This window comes from Aspergillus stella-maris (assembly GCF_047715825.1).
Source record: "Aspergillus stella-maris strain CBS 113639 unplaced genomic scaffold BDV14scaffold_29, whole genome shotgun sequence".
NCBI classification, from domain to species: Eukaryota; Fungi; Ascomycota; class Eurotiomycetes; order Eurotiales; family Aspergillaceae; genus Aspergillus; species Aspergillus stella-maris.
The window spans coordinates 171,266-193,972 of NW_027396823.1; the positions used below are offsets into that span (position 1 = coordinate 171,266).

Below are 22,707 nucleotides of genomic sequence, written 5' to 3' on the forward strand. Positions count from 1 at the left end.
CTGAATTTTCCACCCTTGGAGACCTGGAATTCACAGATATTTTTTGTTCAATTCGAAAGAGGGGAAACCCGGTAGTGGGAGTCGGTGTCGGACGAGTCAGTTCATGTTCGTCTGAGGTGGCCGAGACGATCTCTGCGCGCGGAGTGGGTTCTGGGCTCAGAGGTTGGCGGGTCAATCTCGATTTCTGATGCGGAGAATCGATAATGCCGAGGAGTTGGCAGGGATAGAGAAAGACGGACTGGATGGGCTGGGGTTGGAGAAGATCTGGAGAAAAGGGTCAAAGGACTGGAGAATGGAGAGGGACAAGAAGAGAAGCAGAAGAGGTCAAGCCAGCCGAGCGAGTCCGGAGCGGCAATCCATCCCGTCATTGTCATAGCACACCTACAACTACGCTGTTTTCTGTATGGTCTGAGGTCAATCTTCAACGGTGCACACGTATTCGGTATTCGTATACTTCAGGATTTATCCAGTTATCTGCTCTTTCACCAAGGCCACGCATACATGTCTATACAGAGTACTCTAGAGCCCCCCACTATAACAGGGACAACAGGATAGTCATATAGCGATGCTTCTCAATTAGTTAATTTAAATATTCAGGTACCTTATATTTCCTCTTTCCTGAAAGACAGGTACTCTAGAACACTACCTACCTTAGATATAGGTACTTTTAAGAGGGGCTTCTTGGCGTCATGTGGTGGGGGAGCTCAATGCGCAGGTTATCTCCGCTACCTAATCCCGCTGTCTGAGCCTCTGTTACCGCTTCTTGTCTCCTAGGCTGCGTGCCTTTACTTTCTTTCGTCTTCAGTCTCCTATTTCCTTTCATCATCCTACTATCCCAGTGCTGCTGTCCTTGAGTCGGCTGAACGTGCTGCCTCGCTGGCAGAAGCTCCGAAATGACGTCGGAACCGTCAGAAGAAGCTATTACCAGCTTCACCAGCATCACAAATACTTCCCGCGAGCAAGCCATAAGCTTTTTGAAGGTGCGCTACTAATATAAACTACTGCGCTAACTGGTGCTAACTTGACCTGACTCTAGGCAAACGATCTTGACTCGAACAAAGCCATCAACGCCTACTTCGAAGACCCTACCGGCCCGCATACACAGGTATACCACCTCGGTGTTCCGCGATGAACCAGGCTGACTGTTCTAGGCTTCAGCATATCAGAATCAGGCGGGTGTCTCGGGTTCGCACTCCGGATTGGCTTCCAATTAAAGTAACACTGCTAACATCGCAACAGCATACCAAATAGAGCATTCTGACGCCGTCCCGGCTTCGCCGACCCTCATACCCCCTTCGCGCCCTCCATCGACCTCAAATACAAAAGATGCGCCTCCCGCGACACAGCTTCCGCCTCCACCGCCGGCACGGGATAACAAAGCGGCCTCGAACAATGGCTTGACGTTGGCGGAGCAAGAGGAGCAACAGCTCCAACAAGCTGTCGCTATGTCATTGAACCCGAATCTCGGGCAGCAAGAGACTGGCGTTACAAGTTCAAATCAAAAGTTTGGCCCTGCGACGCGAGATAACTATGATCAAGGTGACTGGGCTATGACGTTGTTCAACTCCAGCGCGCGCGAGATTGTGATCAGTCCGGACCCAATAGACCGCAAGAAGCAAGCCGAAGAGCCGCCATTCATCCGCCCGTCACAGGACAGCTTACATCTGCATGGATTATTGACGATCCTTCATTCAATACCGCTTGCTCGAGAGGCTCTGTTGCTGCGGAACAATGTCCTGTCCAACTACGGCAAAGACGCACAATGGTGGAATGGTCAACCTATAACCCTTCCAAAGGTAGTCACCATCGATCAAGCGCAGTACGACGATACCGACTGGGATGATATCATATATGAGTCTCAACGGATCATTGCATTCCTCGACTCCACGAACCGCGCATTCGGCAGCGCCGATGCCCTGGCCGGCCTGAGAAGCATGTCGACATACAGTTCCGAGAACAACGTTTGCAAGTTTCTGGAAAGCTGGCAGGAAGCGGCTGTCCGAGCGGACTCTGGAAATCCACTGACCACTGTCTTCTCATCAATGGCATATAAACAGCCGCCGCAATTGGACGAGAATATGGCAGTGAACGAGTTCGAGTCGCCAATTGACAAAGAGTTCTTCACCCTAGAGCCGACTGTCGAGCCAGTCCACGGCCAGACGCTGTACGATGTGCTGGACGGTACGATGTGGGCAGACAGCTTAGGAGAAGAGCTTGACGACGTATGGCTGGAGCATGTCGCGGATGTTCTGACGATGCAACTAGATGCTGCTCACACGGCCAATGCAGTTGATGTCAAGGTCCCGGCCACATTTTACCCTGATCGATATCTTGCTAGTTGCAGAGACATTGCGCGTGAATACCGGCTGCAGAGACTAGAAATCCGCGAAGATGTCCTCAAGCTACAGAACCTCATGGACCGAATATCTGTGCCAAAGGCTACACCCGGGATTCCTTCTCGAATTGTGCTTGAAAAGGCCGCGGATGCTGCAGTGGCGCTTGCTTCAGAATCTGAATCCGCAGAAACAAATAGTGCACAGCAACTAGCATCGCAATTGAAAGAGATCTCGCGAAAGATAGAGGACAAGCTCAAGGGTATGCCTTCCATCATAAAGTTCCACTTATAACTTTGCTGACTGTTTAGAACTCGAAACCCGCCAACGCGAAGCCGAAGAAACCCTACGAAGCTACTCCAAATACCTCACCGAGCCATCAGATACCCCCGGCGAACCCCCTGTCCACAAATACACCCTCCGCGGCGTCTGCACAGAACCCCACGTAACCTACGTTCTCCGCCGCAACCCTCCCACTGAATCTGATCCCAACCCAACAGAGTACCAATGGTGGCGCCTCAGTTTCTCAGTTGACGATGCAAAGGCGCGTCAAGCGCAGACGAGACATGCGCCTCCGCCAAAGGACACAGATGTCATCGGGTATACGGCAAGGAAAGTCCGTGAGGTCGAAGTTCTTCGTGCGGCAAGGGAAGAGTCGAAGACTGTTACGCTCATTTATGCGAATGCCAATGCGATGAGCTATAAAGAGGAGGCTGCGCCTTCTGCGCTTCAGGTAGCTTCCACCTCCTCACCAACCCTAGTTATAGTTCCAGCTAACAAGGTCATTGTCCAGACCTTCGTGAACACAGACAACGCCTTCTTCGCCTCCGAACTCGAAGAATGGGAATCTACCTCCAATCAACAACCACACAACCCCGCAAACGACGATAGCGACAACGAATGGCCGCAGTCAGGATGGACCAACCCAACGCACCCGTCGCCCTCCCTGGGCGAAACTGGCGCCGGTGAAGATGTCCCCGCGTCCAAAGTCAATGTCTTCGACTACCAGGTTTCGTCATTTGATAATAGTGATGCCGAGAAGGGGAGTCAGGGGCAATATTCTGAGCAGGTACAGGAGATGCAGGAGAGGGGTGGAGGGAGTTTATTGGGACAGACAACGGGCGTTATTAGTGGCAAGGGGAATTCTGGACCGGAGTGGGGGAGTTAAGAAAGAGGTCAGTTGGTGTTGGTGGTGTAGCTATGTATGTGTATATCTATACTGTACAGATACAGGAATCTTAACGAACTTACCATGATCGAATTCTGTATCTACGCACTCCATTCTGAAGTACTAAAGGTGAGTCAGATGGCTGGTTGTGGATTGTATACTTCCTGACCGCCAAGCCCCAAGCCCGCAGACAGCTCCTGAGCTCCGTCCTCTCTATGTACTCCACCTACCTCCGACCTCTGTCCGCACCGCATCTCAAGAATCAAGATACATCTCCAACAAACAACCACCATTCGAACTCAACCCACTCAACCACTCCGCTACCTCATTACCTCATCACTCGTTACTCATAACACCAACCAGAATGTCCGACCTATCAACACCAGAAAGCACAACCCTCAACACCCTAACCCTCCTCGAAACCCGTCTAAACCGCCTAACGTACCTGCTAACAGGCGACACATCATGGTCCGGTGTTGCGGAAGCACCATCCAAACCCAGGAATATCGACGAGACCGTCGCGAGACGATTAGAGAAGTTAGAGAGCGATTTGGAGAGATTAAGGGCTAGGGAAGGGGTTGTTGGGGATTTGTTGGGGGTTTGTATGTTCCCCTTTCTACCTTTACCCTTTTGGAGTAAAGTGAGCTAATAGTGTTTGACCCGATGTGTGTAGATGATCGCTTCCCGGACCTGTTTAAGCCATCCTCATCCTCACTTTCACAATCATCAACAACCCAACCAAACCCCGAAGACCCCGACGCTCCAGACTCGGAAATAGCAGAACCAATTCCCTCCATTGAAACCCAAAGAAGCATCCTCCTCTCCCTCGCCCCCTCCATAAATGAAACCTCCTCGCGCCTCTCCTCCCTCTCCGAAACACCCCTCCCCTCCGCAACCCTCTCAACGTCCCTAATCGCTCAAATCCCACGCATGTCCGCACTATCCGCGAAACAAGACGCTCAAGCGAAAGAAATTGCTGAGCTCAGAGTCCAAACGGCGAACTTGTTAAGGCGGTACTATGAGGTTTCTGTTTTGGGGGCGGGGGAGGTGTGGGGGGAGTGGGAGGGGAGACTTGAGGGGGTTAGGAGGGGGGTTAGGAGGGGGGAGGTTAGATTGGAACGGGAGGGGGTCTAGGGTTATGGAGGTGTTTGGAGGAATGAGGAAAGAGGAATGAGGAATGGGGATTGGGGATTGGGGATTGGGGATTGGGGTTGTATACATAGGTTGAAGATGTTGAAGATGTGCAGTGTTCTGTTGTGATTGAGATACCACTACTTTGTTTTACTGCTTTGTTCCTTTATACTTCCTACTTCGACTTTGTAAGGAAACACTGAATTATATCGATTTCATTTCGTTCAGACAACTCCCATGTACCGAGTTATCCAATTCAAGTATTCAACGCTGAGCTCAAGCCAAGTTGCAGTCGCAGAAGCAAGTTCGAGATAAAGCGAAGCAATCCAGATGCAATGGCTATGCTGGGTATCTAACAGACAACAACAACAAACAAACAACAGGTAGAAAAACAAACGAGATGTGCCAGTAAAGGCAGACATGCACACATACACAAGAAGAGAATATACCACATCCTCACAGGCACGGACTTCACCAACCCAACTATCAACCAGGGTACGTGAAGTCCCGTCAACCCGCTTCTCAAACAGCCCCCTCATTCATAGGACTCGGTCTATCCCCATTAAAACCCCCCGTCACTCCAACAGGGGAATCCGAACCGGACCCTGAATCCGGCGAGTCCTCTAGTAATTCCCTTCTCAGACGGTTCTTAGCATCTAGTTTCTTAGCGGACGGGCTAGGTGACGCGATAGGCGAGGCCCTGGTACTTCCGCTCCCCTTTGCTGTTGCAGGACTTGACCGTCCAGAGCCAGAATTAGAATGCGAGTTTGGGTCCGCGAAGCCGCGCCATTTGCGCCAGCCTTCAAAGTCGATGAGGGCTTGCATGCAGCCCCATTCTGTGACTTTTTGTTCGAGCCATTCGAAGCGGACGGGCTGGACGAGTAACATGTTAGTTTCGGGGATAAACCTGAATTAATAGATAACAGGGCGCATACCTTGGTTAAGAAGTCATTACACCCCGCAGCCAACGCCTCATGTCGATCACTCTGCAAACTGCTCGCCGTGAGAGCAACGATAACAACCGGAGACTTGAACAGACTCAAATCATGCAGCGTATCCTCCTCCGTAATAGGCGAGGTAACAGTCGTACTATCACTCCGTGATCCAGACTTCTTAGGAAAGACACCAACGCCATTCAACCGTTCCAGCCGACGAATCTCCTTCGTTGCGTCGAGACCGTTCATAACAGGAAGCTGGATATCCATGAGAACCAAATGGAACCCGCCCTCGCGCCATTTAGTGACTGCTTCTTGTCCGTTCGCGGCGCATTTCCATCTTACACTCAGACGTTTCATGAAGGCTTCTAGCAGCTTCTGGTTGATAACGTTGTCTTCGACGATGAGGACGTTGATCGGAGGCACTGTGCCTTCTATTAAGCCACCAAATGCGGCGTTAAGCAATGTACCCTTGCTGGTCTTTTTCGTCTTTGCGCCGGTGGTGCGGGGTGATGCGACGCGCGCCGGAGGTGTATGGATCTTGGTTTGTGGTGACTCTGGCGGTGGAGGAGGTACAGGAGCCGGGGGTGTAGGCTGAGGAGGTTGCTGACTTTGCGCGCTCACGGGGTCTGGAAAGTTAGCCAAGTTCGAAAACAAAGGTGAGAAGATACACACCCTTTGGAGTTCCATTTCCAAGCAGCGTAGGTGAATGCGTGGTATGCCGTGTCAACGGGGGCCTCCGCATACGAGGCCGCCCACCGGGAGAAGGTAACTGTGGCGCATGGCCAGTCGTAAGTATAGATATCGACGGAGCAGGATGCGTGCTCCCTGACGTAGCCGAATGCGCCTGCTGCGTCGGTGGAGTAGGAACATTGATATTAGTCGGCATAAGCGGGAAGTAGTCGCCGTGTTCGCCGGGTTCCGAGTGAGTAAAATATACATTATGGCGGGGCGAAGGTTTAGGAGTCCGACGCTGCGGAATCTCGATGAGCAATGCTTCTGTCACGTTTTGCCCGCCGGGATAGTATGAATCGACGACATTCCATAGGGGCTCCTCTGGGCTGAGGATCCGATCCGGAGTTGGTAGTCTTGACCCTTCACGAGTCGAGATTCGAATGATGATGTCCGGCGAGTCGAATGTTTTCCCTAGCGAATTGGCGTATTTCCGGACAACCATATCTCTCAGCTCATCGACCAGTGCATCCTCCGACGTAGGCAACAGCGTAGCCGAGCCACCCGGCCGCTTCACCCAGATCTTTCGCAATCCCGTTCCCGAACCCATTGTCGGTATTTGAGTGTTTCCTAGTTGTGGTCCAGGCGGTGCTGCTATTCCCAAACTTGAAAGCCCCGGTGTATCCGAGAGCAAGCCGGTATCCAGAAACGAACTAACTAGATGGTTATGAGAAGCAGGCAGCAGCGACTGCTTTCGACTCCCTAAATTCGGCCGATTAAACGGTGTCGAGAGAGGAAACGACTGATAAGTATTTATAGCAGACTTCTCCGCAACAGCGAGTAAGGGTGCCGGTGACTCCGCGGACGCGTGGCGTCGATGAGGACTAAAGCCAGGCGGGATGCTCGATGCGGTCTTTGGCGGGGAAGACGAGGGAGTCGCTGGGAGATCGACTTTTCGAGACGGCGGAAGGGGAAAATTGAGGAGCTCGGACGGGAAGCTTTTACGGCTCGATCCCGATCGGGCACGCTCGCGATCGTGGCTTGGCTCGAATCGCCGCCGGGTGGGCGTGAGATTGTGCTGGAGCTCTGGGAGGGAAGTGGATTGTGACTGAGGTTGATTCTGTCCCTTTGATGGCGATGCAGTCGGGGTTTCTTCTTGGGCGGGCTCCTCTGTTCGTGGAGGGGAGGCGGGCGATGTCGGGCGCCGATACTCAGGGACGATGAAGTATTGGCCACCACCCGTGGAACCGGCGGCACTGACGAGCTCGTCGGGGGTATACTGCGACTCGGTGAAGGAGGAGATGGAGGGACGACTGGCGGAGGAGAGAGGCGGAGGGGGGTGGCAGGGAGCGACGTTGGGAGTGGATAAGGGCGGCGTAGTAGTGGTAGTAGTGGTGGTGGTGGTGGTTGAAGCGCTGGTTGCGGTTGTGGTGTCAAAGTTTGGCTCTGGCTCTGGCTCGGCCGGCTGCTCCTCCGCCTTATCCTCGCTGGGCTCAACGACGCAGTTGACCGCTGGCTCGCTCTGAACTGGATGGGAATGCAGAGGATGGATGTCAGTAGAGGCGGAGGTATTTGTCGTGGTGGTGGTAAGTCTGTTTCTGCTGGCTCTGCTGGCCTTGCTTGACGTCGACGATCGCCGCAGCAGCTTCGCTTTCAGCCTGGTGGACCACCGACGCTCCGACATGGTGACTGACAACTGACAGCTGACAGCCGTTGAACTAGAAAAACAAAGGACGAACAAGAACAATTGTTTAACAGGGGAATTGTAAGAGCAAAGTCAACTCCTCACATCTTCTCAAACAGACGCAGTGGCAAGCAGTGTTCATGCTGAAGGCCTAAACAGGCAAAAGGGAAACACAATGCACGAGAAAGAGGGAAGAAGCCAAGGCATTCAAATGGTAAAGGGGAGAAGCTGACAGGCAATTAAATGAAGTAACGAACTAGCAGATGAGTGGTAGCGAGCACAGTCCAAGTTTCTAGCCAGGACCATTGATAGTCGCTGTCTTGTCTGTCAAGTCAGGAGCGAGAATGCCTTTCTTCCCTTCCCTTCCCGTGCCAGTTGTCCCGCATAGTAGAACCTTGGAGTCTTCGGTGTGACTTATTGAAGTTTGTCTACACCTGACTTGTTAACATGATTACCTGCCTCGGTTCTGAACAACCGTTTACCACTGTCCCCCGTGATTCTATTCTTGGCTTGCTAATCTCCGTCCCTGACTATACTCTCTTGGTATATGACAGGAGGATTATCCCTTTCTCTATCTACATCAAGTACTACTACACGCTACCCTGATCTCACTGCATCAGCAAGTAACACAACCCTCAATACATTCTCCAATCCAATGATACAATGCATCGTTCATTTCCCTCATCAAATAGACCAGTCTCACTTCTCAGCCGCCGCGCCGCCCAAAACAAGGCGTGGGACTCCACCCGATAAGATTAGTCCAGACTTTTCAACCAAGTTCTGGAAGGTATAAGAATCAGTTTCTTTCTGTACCTTGCAGCCTGAGGCCTCACTTCTACTTGACCATCATTAATTGTGAACAGTGGAAGTAATGAACGTCGTCTAATTCAATCTCATACGTTTCAACCCAAATCAAATCAAAATCAGAAAAGCCCAGATCGTACCATCCGCAGGTAAAAATGCCAGGCTATGTAATGAAGGAAGTATAAAAGAAGAACCCCAGTCCAAAAATCTTACAATTCACCGGTTCCAAGAAGCATATTCGAAATCAGAAAAAGAATCAAATCAAGACAGACAACAGACCATAAGACGTAACATGACTTTAAATAAGCGAACTTTGCCATCCAAACTCGCGCCGAGTGATACGTGATACAACTCGAAGGGTATCAAACACATTTTCTCGCCAATTGGCGAGGACCAGACCCATGACAGACCGACCAGAAATGAACAGACAGAAACCAAAGGAAACGAAGGAAACGGGCACCTCCATCATAGCAGGATGAGGTAGTTTGACGGAGCGATACCGGTGTCCCCGTTTGCTTTCCGGGCCTGCCACCATCGGCCGCTGACATCTGATACTTCCAGCTCCTCACCCTTGTCGAAGCCAATTTCGTTGGCGTCTTCGGGGTTGGCGTCATATTTGTAGATGGCCTTGGCCTTGTATGGGTATTCTGTTGGCGGCGGGATCTCGCCGATGTCTGGATTGCTGGCGTTGTTTGGCGCAGGAATGTTGGTGAAGCGGGCTTGCGATGGGCTGCGTTCGCCTGGTGCACCGCCGTGGTATCCTGAGACAGGCGATGATGTCTCGAAGCCGTTGAGCTGGGCGGATGTGTACATTTGAGGGGTGGGTCGGCTGGCAGTAGTCTCGGGGCGCGCGCCAAAGGCGGATGACATTGGACGATTGACGCCGTATGAGGCTTGGTGTTCCTTGTTCAAGGCGAAAGAGTCAATGAAACCGCGGTGGGTTGCTTGAGGGGTGGATCCAAAGTAGAAGATCCACACGATCTACAAAGGTCAGAACAATTCAGGCAGATCTTGAATGAGTGGACTCACGTTGACCATGCACAGAAGAATGAAACCAGCACCGGCAGCTTGGAAAGCGGGTAGGTTCTTAGTAGAGGCCGTGCCGTCGGTCGTGGTCTGGGTGCTTCCGTTGAACATGGAGTTTGCCGAGATCGAGTTCATCACAAGGTCGGCGGCAAGGTATCCCACGACCGCTACGCCGTATGTAAGTCCGGTGTCTGTGATGAATACCAAAATCACTCCGATATTGCAGCAAAACGTGTAAGCAACAGCCCACCATTGGAAACTCGGGTAGTTTGCCTGCACATCGGCGGCAATGGACGCAACAAACGCAATCAACCATCCAAGCTAGCCTCTGTTAGTCGAATCCCAGCACATAGCATCGGAAAACATACTATAGCGATGGAGCTAGTCGCCAGAGCGAACGGGTCGCCCAGCAGGTTGCTCAATCGAAACCCCGGCATTATGAAGTTTCGTAGACAGATATGTTATGATGTGACGGTCGTTAGATCGATACGGTAGTGTTTGAGTTGTAAGAAGAACGATATGGGTGAGAGTTTTATGTTGGCGACGTCAGATGCGGTGCGCGTAAGGCCTATGCGTCCAATTGACAGGTCTCAGCGTTGCGATTCGAGGGCACGAGGGCGTTCGGTGACCGATCACTTTCCAATCCACTTTCCAGATGTCAAGTATAGAGGCGTGACAGGGTGGTGAGTCGAGTGACTAATGCAGCGATCAGCCAAGGTCAGCGTTGCTACACAAAAACGGCGATATTCAAGCGCGGTCGATGGATAACATCGAGAGCGACCAAGAAACCATCAACCACCAAAATAGAGGTCGAAAACAAAGCGCGAAAATACCGTACCTTTCCTGGATCACTTGAGACAGTCGAGGATCAAATCAAGGTCGCGGTTGGTCGTCGTGGTTGGATCAAGTCAAGCCTTCGAAGTCAAACAAGACCACGCGAGTTAAGAAGTACCGGAATAAAAGGCTAAGTTGATGTGAAACGCGGATCGACCTCGTTCTGGTTCTCGACGAAATCGACAGGAACGAGATCGTCAGAGGCTGGCAAAAGTCGAGGACTTGGTTATTTTCGCACCCCTTGCAGACGGAAGTGGGAACAATGGAGCGATGATGAATAGGTGGACAAAGAAGAGCAGCGCCAGGCCGGCCGAAGGGGAGACGAATGGGTGAAACGGCGGAGAATAGGTAATGAAGAATGGAATAGAGAGCGAAAGCGAAAGAGGGGGGGTTAACGAGCGAAAGTCGACGGAGACTGGGGTCCGAGCGATGGAGTGGGTGGGATTGGAAGAAGAAGAGAAGAAGAGAGGGAGGGAGTGGAAGAGTTGAGTTAGAGAGGGCGACAGAGAAAGGAGAGACTAGAGAGAGCCAACGTTGGAGGCCCGTCGGGTTGGTTGTACACAAGCGAATGCTGGGGCGAAAAGGAGAGACTTGGAGAATAGTAATGAGAGAAGGAGAGTAAAATTAAGAAGAAAAGAATACTGTTAGAAGACTCAATGTGGTTCCATTCATTCATTTCCAGTTGTTCGCTGACTTTGTTCCTGAGCAGAGCATGGTCGAGTGGGCCAGCAATCCTGGTTCATTTAGAGAGAGGGCCGACTCTACGCGCAATCTCGGAGTCCAGAACTACTGAGGCTGACGTGTGGCTTGTCCACTGGGAAGATGGCAACGATCTCCACGACCTGGCCAGATCATGTCTTGACACCTCTTTACTCGTCAATTCTCATTCAGTCATTCACTCAGTCCCAATCGCAACCATCGAGCACTCTGCATTTCCCCCTCGACCGTCCCTGTACTCCGTAACCGACATTACTGCGTGACCTCGCTTCCACCAGTCCTCGACCAGCAAGGGCAAACTGCATTGCATACCTACAGTACATCACTCGAGAGTTTCAGATGAGAGCCCAACTTATAGGCTACAGCCATAGGGCACGATAAACTCAGGTCCCAGCGTCTCCTGCGCTTCATGACACAGTAGCCCCCTCACGTTGATTGAGTTTCATATATGCCGGCGCTTAAACGACCAGAATAGTCGGGCCTGAGCACGACCACGTAGTTCACCGTATGAACCTAGCGCCGTGTCAACTCCAGTCGTCAGAACTGGGGTTGAAACTTGTGAGCGAGTCGTTCGTCCGCTCTAGTCGATCATCGTCAACCTGACTGACAAGGCTGCAAATCGCAAGTCGGGAGTGCCCTTGTCCGGCTATATTTAGTTCTGAAGGGTTGCTTTATGTATACTTAGCAGCTTACGCCGTAGGCTTAGGGGCTGCCCGCTGCCGTCTTACGTCTGGTTCTGGGGTTGGTTTGGTGATCTGCTGCAAGGTGAATGCGCGATGTCGTGTGTTTTGTTTCAGCGGGCCATAGTGCACGTTGAAGAGTCCGGCTCGGGATTTTCCTGAAGAGTCCCGAGTCGCTCCTTCCTTGTTGAACGCTGAGGATTAGTATGTAAGGAAGGCACGATCGTCTGATGTCCCAGTAGGGTAGGTGCGTTGGTCGCTCCTTCCTTGTCAGAGCAGAATGTAATTCTTCCCGGGGAAAGTACGAAGGTCAATCCTTCCGGTTTTGATCAAGTATGTATTGAATAACGCCCGCTAGGTCAATTAGGATATATTCCGTGCTAAGCAAATATTTGTACAGAGTATAGAAAGAATACAGGGGCCATAATAGTACATTCAAAATACACATGACACACCAACCCAAGCTTAAACCACAACGCGCGTAGGGATCTTGACCTGTCCCTTCTTACGCTCGTAGCTGGGCGTACCGTATCTCCGTCCAGGGGCCTGGGCACCACGACCATTAGCACCAGTCGTCTCCTTGCTGACCTCGACGTTCTTGATGCGGAACTCGAAGCGCGAAGACTCGGGCTTGACGTGCGATGTGTTGGCCTCGCGGATTGCCTCGGCAGCTTGCTTGCGCTCCTTGTCAACGGCATCTTCCTTTTCGATACGGGCTCTTTGGTCGTTGATCACTGATTGCTTCTCATTCCGTCTCTTCCTCATGTCGCGTGCGTAGGAGATGAGGTGGGGGTGGGGGATACGGACGTCGGCTGGTTGCAAGACGGGCTGCTCCTTGTCGCCCTTACCGACGAACTCGATGCGGGAAGGATTCTGTGTGACGTTGGTAATAGCCAGGTCGGGATCGGCGTCTTGCTCTGCAGCAAACTTGTGCGTGCGGGCCGGAGCAGCTGAGAATACACGACCGGCATCAACACGGGTAAACTGCCGGGATTCTGAGACGGGGTAGAAAATCTGAGTATCGGTCAGGCGGTGGGCGGGGAGATCATTGATCGACTCGTGGGCATTCTCTCGTTGTTCTGCCGTGGTCTCATACAACGGGGTCGTTTTAACCATCTCGTGGATTGTACGAGCATACGGCAGTGCCAATGGTTTCCCCTAATCAATATATAGTTAGACCACATACCAAGAGATTTGGATTTCAACAGAGTGTGTTCGTGTAAGTGCAATCAGATATTAAGGCGTTGTACTCATTCCCAGCTGGGAGATCGTAAAGACTAATCGAATTTTTCCATATTGTCTCATCATTGCAAGGTGATGGTTCAAAAATCAAGGACGAACAAGAATAGAATAAAAAAGAGCGATAGCTTACCTCCTGCCGCATCTTCTTCTCCAACTCAACCAACCGACAAACAGCAGCAACCCTCCTCACATCAACACTCAAAGCCGCACTGACAGAACGAACGCTCTGTTTGTTTACCATAACACGTCTGTGGATCTCATTTCGCAACTCCTCGCTCAAAATCGTCTGACTCTTGAAGTGGGTATTCATCGGGAAAGGCCGAAATGAAGCAGGTCTTTCCGGATCTTGCCTACGACTGATCACGGTGGTGAGGTAGTTGAAATTCCCTGGTACGTGCTCCTTCAGAGCAGCTCCCTCACCCCGGAGCCATGCGAACATTTGCTGTCGTAATTGTGTCTGTGTCGGTTGTGAGGAGGAGAAGGAGCGGGTGGTGCATTGATGGGATGTGCATGGTGATGAGGAAGAGGAGAGCTGTGAGAGAAGGGAATTGGACACGCGCTGCGATTGTATTCGTGGCGGCATTTTGCTCAAGTGTGAAGTCGACTAGCGACTTTTTCAAGGGCAATGAAATGAGTTAGATATGAAGAAAGTGCCAATGGGCAGGGTATATGCGAGGAGCCCAATTGGAGTGTGGTGGTGGTGAAGGTACAGGTGGATGTTTGGTGCAGGGGCCGAAACCGAAGGAAGAAACTTTTTCAGGGCTGTCACGTGACCCGATCTAACCAACCATTCCGGCCATACAGAGTATACCCGGGGTTCCTACTCTATACTTGATCGATGTGCAACCACCATATCAAATAATCAAACACATTCATTGAAAGGAACTCCACGCGTACTAAACAAGAACAGCTGCGCCTTTCCAAACCTCCATCCACATCCAAGAGCTAAAACAGGAAGAGACCATCATAAACAAGCATTATCCTCAATGCAGTCAACGTAAACAATAGAAAAGTGCCGATATCCTCTGGTATATCTTGCCTCAAAAGCCTTCCAACCGGTTATCTCGTGTATAGGGTAGTACCGTTGCAAACGCCGCTCTTTGGTGTAATGACGATTGCGTTCTGATGCAGAAAACGTAATGTATCAGAAGCGAAAAAAAAAAGGTATAAAAATGCTGCAAACTGCATGTTATGCTAACGAGTCCTTCCTTCCGTGCTCATAAACTCATCTTCATCTTCAACATCTTCATCACTCGTCATGGAGAACTTGACGTGTTAACGATTTAGCAAAAAGCAAGGTTGCGAACGAAGACATGCAATGGGATTCGGGAAATATAGGTATTATAGGAAACATCCGATCAAGCTACCCGATGAGGCAGCCTATAGATAACGAACCGCTAGGTAGAAGATGGGAAGTGATGAATTGATAATGCAGAGTAAACAAAATTAGGGAAAAAAAATCTTGAAAGAGGAATCTCGTGAAGGTGACTGAAGAATGAAAAAATAAGACGCAAAGCAAAGGGTATGGCTAAACACAACAAACCAACAAGACTGGCCCAAATGAAATCATTTGCGGCCTAAGAGGTATCAAATGACATCGAAACGCAGCAACAGACTACCTAGTAAGATGCAACAATCCCTAAACAAACAAGCTGAAAACGGCGCCCACAATTCCATGCTATCAAGGTGAATGATAAGAAAAAGTGCGAGAAGCGAAGAAGATCAAAGACAAAATGAAGCGTGGGGAAGGATAGAAATGTGAAAAATCCACGGTCTCCAAACCAAAGTAACCATAAGAAGCGAGCAGAAGAAGGTCAAGAGTCCCGATATCCTTACTCCTGGGAGGCAAGAGACCCTCCAAATGCTGTCTAGCCGGAAAAAACAAACAAAGTCCCTGATGCGCCGGATGTACCAGTATTCATTAAACCATGTCGGACGTTGATCCCGTACCAATTGTCGTGTCATTTACCGTCCCATCATGTAATCTGGGTAGTTCGGGGTAGCATTGCCGGAACGCTGGCCCATGTGGGCACCATTTGCGCCACCGTTGTGAAGAGGCTGCGGAGGCATCATCGAAGGGTTCATGGGATTCGCTCTGATACCGAGGCCTGCATTGGGGTTGAATGAGCCGTTCATAGCCCCCATCCCGTTCATGGGTACGTGCGCGTGGGAGTAGCCGGAATGATGGCTGACGCTATTGTTGCGGAGTCCCATCGGTGGCATCAAACCAGGAGGCGTAGCCAGGCCAGGTGGTGGTCCGCTCACGGTCGAGAACATGGTGTTTGATATTCCGTTAAGGCCTGCGCCGCCTTGGATGGCACCAGGAGATGCGAGGTTATTCGATGAACTAATAGAGCCCTGTTGTCCCGAGCGAACACCGAGCGGGTTCTTCGAAAAGCTCAAACGGATACCAGTTTTGATGCTGTTGGAAAGCTTGTAGCCATACAGTTCGTTGAGAGTCTTGCCTGCTGTGCGTACATCCTCAAACTCAACGAAGCACATGGGCCCGTTCTGTTTATTTCTGAAACAGAGACGCTTGTAGCCACGCTGCTTCGAAAACAGGGCCTTCAGCTCTTCCTCCTGGGTATCCGGTGGAAGATTGCCCACATAAAGAGTGTTGCAAGGAGGGTTCATGTCGTTCGGGTTCGCGGCAGGGAAACTGTGTCGGGGAGTGTGTTGGCTGCCATAGGGGGGGAACCCAGGGTTACCCACAGAGCCATTCATTGGCTGAGGATACGCAGAAGACGGTGTTGAAACGCCCATATGAGCCGAGCCTCCGGAAGTGAAGTTCTGCATAGGCGGGGATGTCATGTTTGTGGTCAAGGACAAGTTCCCAAAATGGCTGGTAGGAATTTGAGGGTTGGTAGACCGGCGCTGGGCCGCAACGGATGCAGAGTGACCATTTTCGGCATAGCCGACCGGATCCTTGAGCAACTCTCCCGTATCTTCATCGTCATCCTGGCCAATCATTGACTTGCCACTTATACGTGGAAACTCGGGAACACCGTTTCCGATTGGGGATTGAGGAGAGAAGAAATTGTGAAGGCGGGAGTTCGCCTCGGACGTGGGCGGTAGGGGGTCGTTGCCGAGGGTGTTTGCTGATGACAGCTTCTCCATAGTCTGGAAGGTACCGTTGAAGCGTGACTGTCGCGTCGAGGGCCCATTGCCTAGCAGGCTACGGGTCGCGGCATGATCGATAGTATTGCGCCGGGGAAGGTTGGGCGGTGCAGGGGTGCTGTGGATCTTGACGACCATGTTCGCATCGTTGTTCGAGTTTGGCTTGCCATCAAGCAGCGCTTGGGCCTCTTCGGCCGCGGCCATGCTGCTAAAGCGCGCGATCGCACTTTGAAACCCGGTATCCTCGGAATGTACGAAATCGGCGTCTATCAACTGATTCGAAAACAGAAGCATGCTGCGCAAAGCCTCGCGACTCATACTCTGAGGGAGATATCGCATGAGGATCTCGCCACTACCGGCCGCATCAGCTTGGCGGATAAATCCGTTGAGGTTTTGCGCCGACCGGTCCGCATCGCTGAGGCGCATGGCCGCTGACGAAACGGCATCAAAAGAGGATGTATTAGAAGGCATATTATCGAAGGAGGACGAAGGACTAAGCGGCGAGAACGAATAGGAGAAATCGGGGCCTAGAGAAGTCGGTGCCTGCGACGCAGAGGGGTGGAACACGTCGGTCGACATCGCATTCTGGGCCGTCGAAGGCGCCTGCAAAGAAGAGAGCGACTGCTGGGTAGGCGACGCACCCGACGAGGAAGCGGAGGGTGTGCGCTGCGTGTTACTATAGGACCGAGGGCTTGTGCGGGAGGACTGGTTCGAAGTGCCAGTCATGCCTCGAGGACGAAAATTGTTAGAATCCGAGTCGCTTGATGAGCCTCAACGCGGGCGAGGTTGCAGCACGAGTGGTAGTTGAGGTGCTTCGAACGGTAAGGGGGGGGGGGCGCGGACGGGAGGCGACCAAGTTGACAGGTGGATGGACACGCAGCGGGATGCAATAGCGGTATGATGTGAAGGTCTCGGGCGAAACAACAGATGAAGACTCGAACTTGCGGGATGTCTCACAATGAAGATTTCCAGGGGTAGCTGATGCGATAGGACGGACGGGGCCCAGACAACGAAGCAGAAAATCGAAGACTAATGCGACGGACCGAGGATGCGAGTAAGACACGGTCCGGTGGGAATAGTTTAGTCGATCGCCAGTCGAGGTAAAAGATAAAGTAAGCGGGAGGCAAAGGAGAGAAGCAGCTGAAGCAGACAGATTGGGGACTAGAGACTAAGAATTAAAAATGGTAGGAAATAAGAAGAGGGAGAGGAGGAAGCTGAGAAGCAAGAGAGAGAGCAAGAGAGAGAGGAGCAGGGGGGAGAGAGCGAAGAGGGAGCGAGACGGGACTGGACTGAGAGGGAGAGGGACCAGGAGGTGGATGCCGGCCCAGAGTCAGAGAGAGCAAAGAGTTAGACTGACAGGGAACCGGAACTGTACGTGCTTTAGGGGCGACCACTGCTAACCCAACTATAACGCTCTCAGCTAGGTCCAAGTCCGGAACGGTCCTTTTGAGGACTTTTGGAGAGGACTCTGTGCTTATCCATGGATCGCATTTTACGGACGTTACGTTACCACTCTCGACTTTCTTGGGTCGCTGTATCCAATCACTGAGCAGCTGGAGCGCGTCCGAATTGACATGACACGACGCGCGATCCCGCGCCGATGAACTCTACACACAGCAGAACAATGACGACTGTCTTTAATGTCTCATATCCAGAACTCTATGTTAAAGTATCGAGTAACGCTTTCTCGAAGAATCCTCGGCTTTCAGGCGCGTGGAATAATTCCATTCCAAGAACTTACCGAGCGCAGCAAAGCCGCGTCCGAATGCAAACGTGGTGCGTGCGCCAAAGCCCGTGGGGAGTGCCCCGTCTTTATCGCGTCCTGATACTGCGCATTACAGATCAGCTCCAGCTCAACCTCGCCCCTTCCCTGAGATCCGATCAGTCTCGTAGATGAAACAAGACAAGTAACCCAAGAGAATCCTCCCATCATCTTGATGTATGTCATTATTGCTTCTCAAAGCTACATCTAAAATCACCCAAGGTCGCCAACAGGCAGATCAATACGAGGCGTAACAGAGCGTAATAAATCATCTCGATGGTCTACTCCGAGTGCCTCATCCTTGTCTGAAGCAAAGCATGCAGTCGCAGAAAATCAACACACGTCACTACTTCAGCCGCGAAGATCCACCTGATGGGAGAAGTGTGCCTTTGTACCACAATCACAGCTGCGCGACCACAAATCCCCAATCTGTGGATGCGGAGAGTTTCCAGCTTCACGTTTCTCGCCAGAGAGAACGGTTCCGCCGCAATGCCGACAATTATTCCAAGAGGCCCATGTCCCAGGAACTCCTCTGGTCCAGTTGACGTGGTTTTTTTGATCGATTCTGCCATGTGATCGGAGACTCAATCAAGACGCCACTGCATCGCACTGGAAAGCTCAAGCACTCAGAAGGATGGGCGAGCAGGAGCTGGCGGCCGTTGTGGAAAGCAAGAGCGGGAGGAGATCTGGCCCCCCGGCGATAAGCACATCAGCGATCAATGACAGAAGGACGTGCGTGTGGAATACCGAGACCAAGCCGGGATGTTTCTTCCCACGTCCCGCGCCCGGCCAACCAGATCGTTCCTGAGACGCAGCAGGCAGCCTCCATGGCAGCTGCATCGACGATTAGGCAGGCGATGAGCAAAACTTGTCAGAGCCTTTTGGCCGGACTCGCCGGAGTACAGTTCTGGACTTTGCCGCGACCAGCTGCCACTTGCGAGGGGAACATTCATTCAACTCAAATGCTGCTCTTCAGGCTGGAACTCTCATGACCACCAATCAGCTTTGACCATGGGCCTATTCAACCGGTTCGAGGATCCCGGCCATATAAGAAGTATAACGGGATTGGCCATTGCTCTTATTCACAGAGAGTCAAGAGACAAGAGGTCTTGTTTCAGTCCGTCGATTCGCAATCGAGGCTCAACTGGTTGAATCTTCGCCGGTATATACTTCCAGATCGCTGCCTACGTACGAGGCATCCTGCTGCCTCGTCTGATGGCAAAACCCTGACCTTCCTGCTGAAACGGTGCATCAATACCTGCACGATCTCCTCATAGGAAAGCTGTGGACCAACGATCGGGCGAAGATGTCGGTAGCATCCCTGCCTACTAAACAGCCGCATGATGCCAGTCGCTTCAAGTGTCGGCCCCTTACGCCGAGTCTATGCGAAGTCAAGCTCGGCATCGTAAACTAGTCAGCATCCCATTACGAGGCTGGAAACTTCGTCACCGGAAACTTGAGATGACTCAATGCCACACACGTCAAAGTCAGCTTATAATGATATCCTAATATACAGTCAACAATATACAGTTCTGGATCCCCATAGGCCAAATGATCCAATCTCGTAACGCCAAAGAAATGCCGGGAGCACGATTTTCCCCAAAACTGCCAGGCAGTCACCCATGGAGTGAGATACTGGCAGAGCCGCTCTCCGCTGACTCAGGTCTCATGCACCCCAACCGAAGAAACACGGGTATTATGCGTTTTAATTTATTTCGGAGCCTCCTGTTGCCCTTGAACAAGGCCAGCCTGCAACACGTTAGCCACTCATTCTCCATATAGCTGGACTTTGAGATGTCGGGTGCAGTCGTGATATAAACCTACCAAGTTCAATAACCGCCAGACCGAGCTACTCGGTTGCGCACCAACACCAAGCCAGTACTTTGCTCTGGATCGATCAATGGTAATATCCTTATAGGGCCGTGCGCTCGCTGCGTCCTCCTCAGACAAGTTCGTAGGTCGTTGCGGTACGGGGTTCAGTGTGCCGATAACCTCCAGGGGCTTCGAGTTGCGGGCGGACCTATACCGGAAGGACATTGATTAGCTTGGGGCCTTGGAAGTATCAACAGTTTTTCAGGCCATTGAAGTCCGTCGAAGTCAAATCTCAATTCCTCAACGAAGAGAAACAACTCATCTCTCAACCCGCAGACAAAGACAAAACATAAACCAGGACAGACGAAACATACCTCGCTTGAGCAACAACAATGTTGTAGAAAGGCTGGTGCTTGTTCCCGAACCGGGCGAGGCGAATGCGGACGACCATCGTGGTAGGTAATTGACGGTATTAGGTTGACGATGTGAACATTCAATGCGCCGGCTGGAGCTGTTGCGGCGTTTGCCAAAATCTCCGGCGATGGTTTGAGTCGGGCGTATGTTGTTCCGAGAAGTCCGAAAAGGGCTTAGCGCGGGTGTATGCTTAACTCCGATCTAGACGGGCCCTCGACAACATCAACGACGATATATCACCTTGAAGATGAAAGAGCTCTATTTAGGTGTGATGGTGGATGAGGCTAGATCTTGGCTCCTTTGGGTCACCGCACATATCTTCTAGGGGCAAGCGCTTGACGTTTCCGTCTACCCTTCGCCGATACAGTGAACAACCGTCAAAATATATACTTCGGCTTCCCGCGTTCGCTGCGATATCTCCATCAGTCGACAGAGGGGCATCATTTTTATAAGGAGGAATCCCAGGTATTGAATTTGGTCCCTTTCAGGAACCAATGCGCGACCAAATAATCACTATCAACTCTCCAAGAAAAGTCTTTCCATACTACCAAAAGACTCATTTGAAGCAGTACATATAGCGCCCTACTCGTCTTCATTGACAGCACTACACAAATTTTCCTGACTCCTGACAATATCCCAACGCATTCTAGGTGGCTGACTGAAGTACGAAAAAAAATGCGAGATACGGGATTTGATCTCCCTCAAGCCTTGTTCCTGGCTATCGGTATCCACAGACCTTTATAGATCAGCCACTCATAAGGGCATCTTGAAGTGTTCCTGATATCGTTGAGATTATACTTGACATGGTGCTTGCATGGTCTAGGAAACACCAGGCTGAAATTTCCACTTACAGCACTACCGAGGATCTACCTGCTTCAGCTCGGGATGTATGATCAAGTATTGAGCGTGCTTACCAGGTCCGTATATAGATGGACTTCACGCGCCTCTCTCGTAGCATACCGATCAGCGACACTTAACCTGAGCTCTAAACAGTCCTCCAGCCTCTGGTAATACATAAATCTCAATGGTATCCTCAATCCAGAATTGGGACTGGCGCGAAACAACACCGGGGACATACAAGCGCGCCCTCGACGAATGTGAGACATTCTACCGCGCTTGTATGCGGCCCGAGAGCAGCTGTTACCCTATTACTGGGTGTGCGTCGTTTACTTATCTTGAGCATCTCGAGCGATCCTCGTCTTCAGAATCGACTAAGGGCAGAGATGCACTGAACTCGGCATCGGCTATTGAGGAAGCGTTTCGGAAGGCATGGTTCTCGTTGCGGTTTGAGCATCCGAGCTTGGCATCTTGGGTTGAGGCTGAGGGTGAAGGTACACAGGAGGCCGGTCAGTTGGTAAGGGTATACTCGAATATCACCGCCGATGCCCAGACACAAAGTGAAGAGCTGGATTTATGGCTGAGCAAGACCTTCTCAGTAACCACAATTGACGGACCAAATGGGGCGGAAGAATGGTTTAAAAAGAACGCACTGGGCTTCGAAAACTCAAGTATTTATCTCATCCATCAAGATGAAGTCTCCAGCAATGACACCAAAGAATATGATAAGGGTGCCAAGATGTCAAAAATCTTCCTCCGCTGCTCGTACGACATAACAGACGGCATCGGAACTCTACATCTTCTTCAGCAATTATTCGATTACGCAGAAAAAGCCCTAGAGGAAAGAGATGGCTTTGTCATGCCGACATTCGGAAACGAGGGAGCTTGTCTCTCGCATTGTTTACGGGTTGCTGCTGGGATTCCTGTTTGCTTGTTGAGTGAGCAGGCGTAGCGGTGGGAGGATATTCAGGACAGGAATAGACGGTTGTATACGGATGGGAATGTACTTGGCATAGAGGCAAGTTTTAACGAGTCGAAGGACCAGACGCTCTATCAGGCTCTCGAAATCGACAACTCAGAATATTCTCCATCAATGCAAGACTATCGGGACGGGTGTAAGCATAACGCACATCTTCACAGCCGCATTAGCCATCGTTCTGTTCCAGCTCCAGAAGCCCCCCGCCGATGGTCATGGAAACACTAGGGGATCCCGCTACATTAACTACACCATGATGAACCTCCGCTCCTACGTCCAAACCCCCTATAACAGCCCCAACCACGCAGCAGTAGCAAACCCACCGTCTCTGCACGGGCTTTGGCACTTGACATACATCCTGCTACTGGTGCTGATTCGTCGGAGGCAGATCTACCGCGGCTAGCGAGTGGAGTCCGTTATTTCTTCAGGTCGATACTACCACAACCAAGCGGCAGCGACGATATCCCAGACCAAATAACTTTCGCCCCCTTAACATTCCAATCCTTTACACCACCAAAAGCAACGAACCCACTTACAGTCTCAAACCCACCCTTTTGCCCCGT

At 51.4% G+C, this 22,707-nt stretch overlaps 8 protein-coding genes across 8 annotated transcripts; 3 read left to right on the top strand and 5 right to left on the bottom strand.

Annotated features, from left to right (window-relative positions):
- Window positions 1-755: 755 nt before the first annotated feature.
- Window positions 756-3,568, top strand: BDV14DRAFT_173923 (uncharacterized protein). The gene is made up of 6 exons (XM_073768812.1): window positions 756-980; window positions 1,037-1,105; window positions 1,152-1,185; window positions 1,240-2,595; window positions 2,645-3,066; window positions 3,127-3,568. The coding sequence occupies exons 1-6, from the start codon at window positions 894-896 to the stop codon at window positions 3,499-3,501; spliced, it is 2,343 nt and encodes a 780-aa protein (XP_073627866.1). The 5' UTR covers window positions 756-893; the 3' UTR covers window positions 3,502-3,568.
- Window positions 3,569-3,865: 297 nt separating this feature from the next.
- Window positions 3,866-4,635, top strand: BDV14DRAFT_200445 (putative nuclear distribution protein RO10; the record flags this gene model as incomplete). Its single annotated transcript, XM_073773505.1, has 2 exons — window positions 3,866-4,103; window positions 4,175-4,635. The coding sequence occupies 2 exons, from the start codon at window positions 3,866-3,868 to the stop codon at window positions 4,633-4,635; spliced, it is 699 nt and encodes a 232-aa protein (XP_073627867.1).
- Window positions 4,636-4,994: 359 nt separating this feature from the next.
- On the bottom strand, window positions 4,995-8,146 carry BDV14DRAFT_64063 (uncharacterized protein). The gene is made up of 3 exons (XM_073777205.1): window positions 6,243-8,146; window positions 5,568-6,196; window positions 4,995-5,505 (listed from the first exon to the last, which is right to left on the bottom strand). The coding sequence occupies exons 1-3, from the start codon at window positions 7,921-7,923 to the stop codon at window positions 5,155-5,157; spliced, it is 2,661 nt and encodes an 886-aa protein (XP_073627868.1). The 5' UTR covers window positions 7,924-8,146; the 3' UTR covers window positions 4,995-5,154.
- Window positions 8,147-9,192: 1,046 nt separating this feature from the next.
- Window positions 9,193-10,190, bottom strand: sho1 (osmosensor SHO1; the record flags this gene model as incomplete). The annotated part of the gene is made up of 3 exons (XM_073771278.1): window positions 9,193-9,708; window positions 9,757-10,074; window positions 10,122-10,190. The coding sequence occupies 3 exons, from the start codon at window positions 10,188-10,190 to the stop codon at window positions 9,193-9,195; spliced, it is 903 nt and encodes a 300-aa protein (XP_073627869.1).
- Window positions 10,191-12,266: 2,076 nt separating this feature from the next.
- On the bottom strand, window positions 12,267-13,996 carry BDV14DRAFT_64080 (mitochondrial 37S ribosomal protein mS45). Its single transcript, XM_073777206.1, has 2 exons — window positions 13,357-13,996; window positions 12,267-13,142 (listed from the first exon to the last, which is right to left on the bottom strand). Exons 1-2 carry the CDS (start codon window positions 13,807-13,809, stop codon window positions 12,450-12,452), a joined length of 1,146 nt encoding a protein of 381 aa, XP_073627870.1. The 5' UTR covers window positions 13,810-13,996; the 3' UTR covers window positions 12,267-12,449.
- A 1,195-nt stretch (window positions 13,997-15,191) lies between these two features.
- On the bottom strand, window positions 15,192-17,069 carry BDV14DRAFT_200448 (uncharacterized protein; the record flags this gene model as incomplete). Its single annotated transcript, XM_073773506.1, has 1 exon — window positions 15,192-17,069. The coding sequence occupies one exon, from the start codon at window positions 17,067-17,069 to the stop codon at window positions 15,192-15,194; it is 1,878 nt and encodes a 625-aa protein (XP_073627871.1).
- A 2,562-nt stretch (window positions 17,070-19,631) lies between these two features.
- Window positions 19,632-20,437, bottom strand: BDV14DRAFT_64150 (mitochondrial 37S ribosomal protein bS16m). Its single transcript, XM_073777207.1, has 3 exons — window positions 20,292-20,437; window positions 19,930-20,125; window positions 19,632-19,854 (listed from the first exon to the last, which is right to left on the bottom strand). The coding sequence occupies exons 1-3, from the start codon at window positions 20,366-20,368 to the stop codon at window positions 19,816-19,818; spliced, it is 312 nt and encodes a 103-aa protein (XP_073627872.1). The 5' UTR covers window positions 20,369-20,437; the 3' UTR covers window positions 19,632-19,815.
- Window positions 20,438-21,355: 918 nt separating this feature from the next.
- On the top strand, window positions 21,356-22,547 carry BDV14DRAFT_200450 (uncharacterized protein; the record flags this gene model as incomplete). Its single annotated transcript, XM_073773507.1, has 2 exons — window positions 21,356-22,106; window positions 22,309-22,547. 2 exons carry the CDS (start codon window positions 21,356-21,358, stop codon window positions 22,545-22,547), a joined length of 990 nt encoding a protein of 329 aa, XP_073627873.1.
- Between the last annotated feature and the right edge of the window lie 160 nt (window positions 22,548-22,707).

Coding starts and splice junctions, on each gene's coding strand:
- BDV14DRAFT_64080 (XM_073777206.1), bottom strand. CDS start 13,809: ATGCCGCCACGAATACAATCGCAGCGCGTGTCCAATTCCCTTCTCTCA. Junction 13,143..13,356: donor AGAAGAAGATGCGGCAGGAG/GTAAGCTATCGC, acceptor TATATTGATTAG/GGGAAACCATTGGCACTGCC.
- BDV14DRAFT_173923 (XM_073768812.1), top strand. CDS start 894: ATGACGTCGGAACCGTCAGAAGAAGCTATTACCAGCTTCACCAGCATC. Junction 1,106..1,151: donor CTACCGGCCCGCATACACAG/GTATACCACCTC, acceptor TGACTGTTCTAG/GCTTCAGCATATCAGAATCA. Junction 3,067..3,126: donor CTGCGCCTTCTGCGCTTCAG/GTAGCTTCCACC, acceptor GTCATTGTCCAG/ACCTTCGTGAACACAGACAA.
- BDV14DRAFT_64063 (XM_073777205.1), bottom strand. CDS start 7,923: ATGTCGGAGCGTCGGTGGTCCACCAGGCTGAAAGCGAAGCTGCTGCGG. Junction 6,197..6,242: donor TGGAAATGGAACTCCAAAGG/GTGTGTATCTTC, acceptor CTAACTTTCCAG/ACCCCGTGAGCGCGCAAAGT. Junction 5,506..5,567: donor GTAATGACTTCTTAACCAAG/GTATGCGCCCTG, acceptor TTACTCGTCCAG/CCCGTCCGCTTCGAATGGCT.
- BDV14DRAFT_64150 (XM_073777207.1), bottom strand. CDS start 20,368: ATGGTCGTCCGCATTCGCCTCGCCCGGTTCGGGAACAAGCACCAGCCT. Junction 20,126..20,291: donor ATTGTTGTTGCTCAAGCGAG/GTATGTTTCGTC, acceptor CTTCCGGTATAG/GTCCGCCCGCAACTCGAAGC. Junction 19,855..19,929: donor TCTGGCGGTTATTGAACTTG/GTAGGTTTATAT, acceptor AACGTGTTGCAG/GCTGGCCTTGTTCAAGGGCA.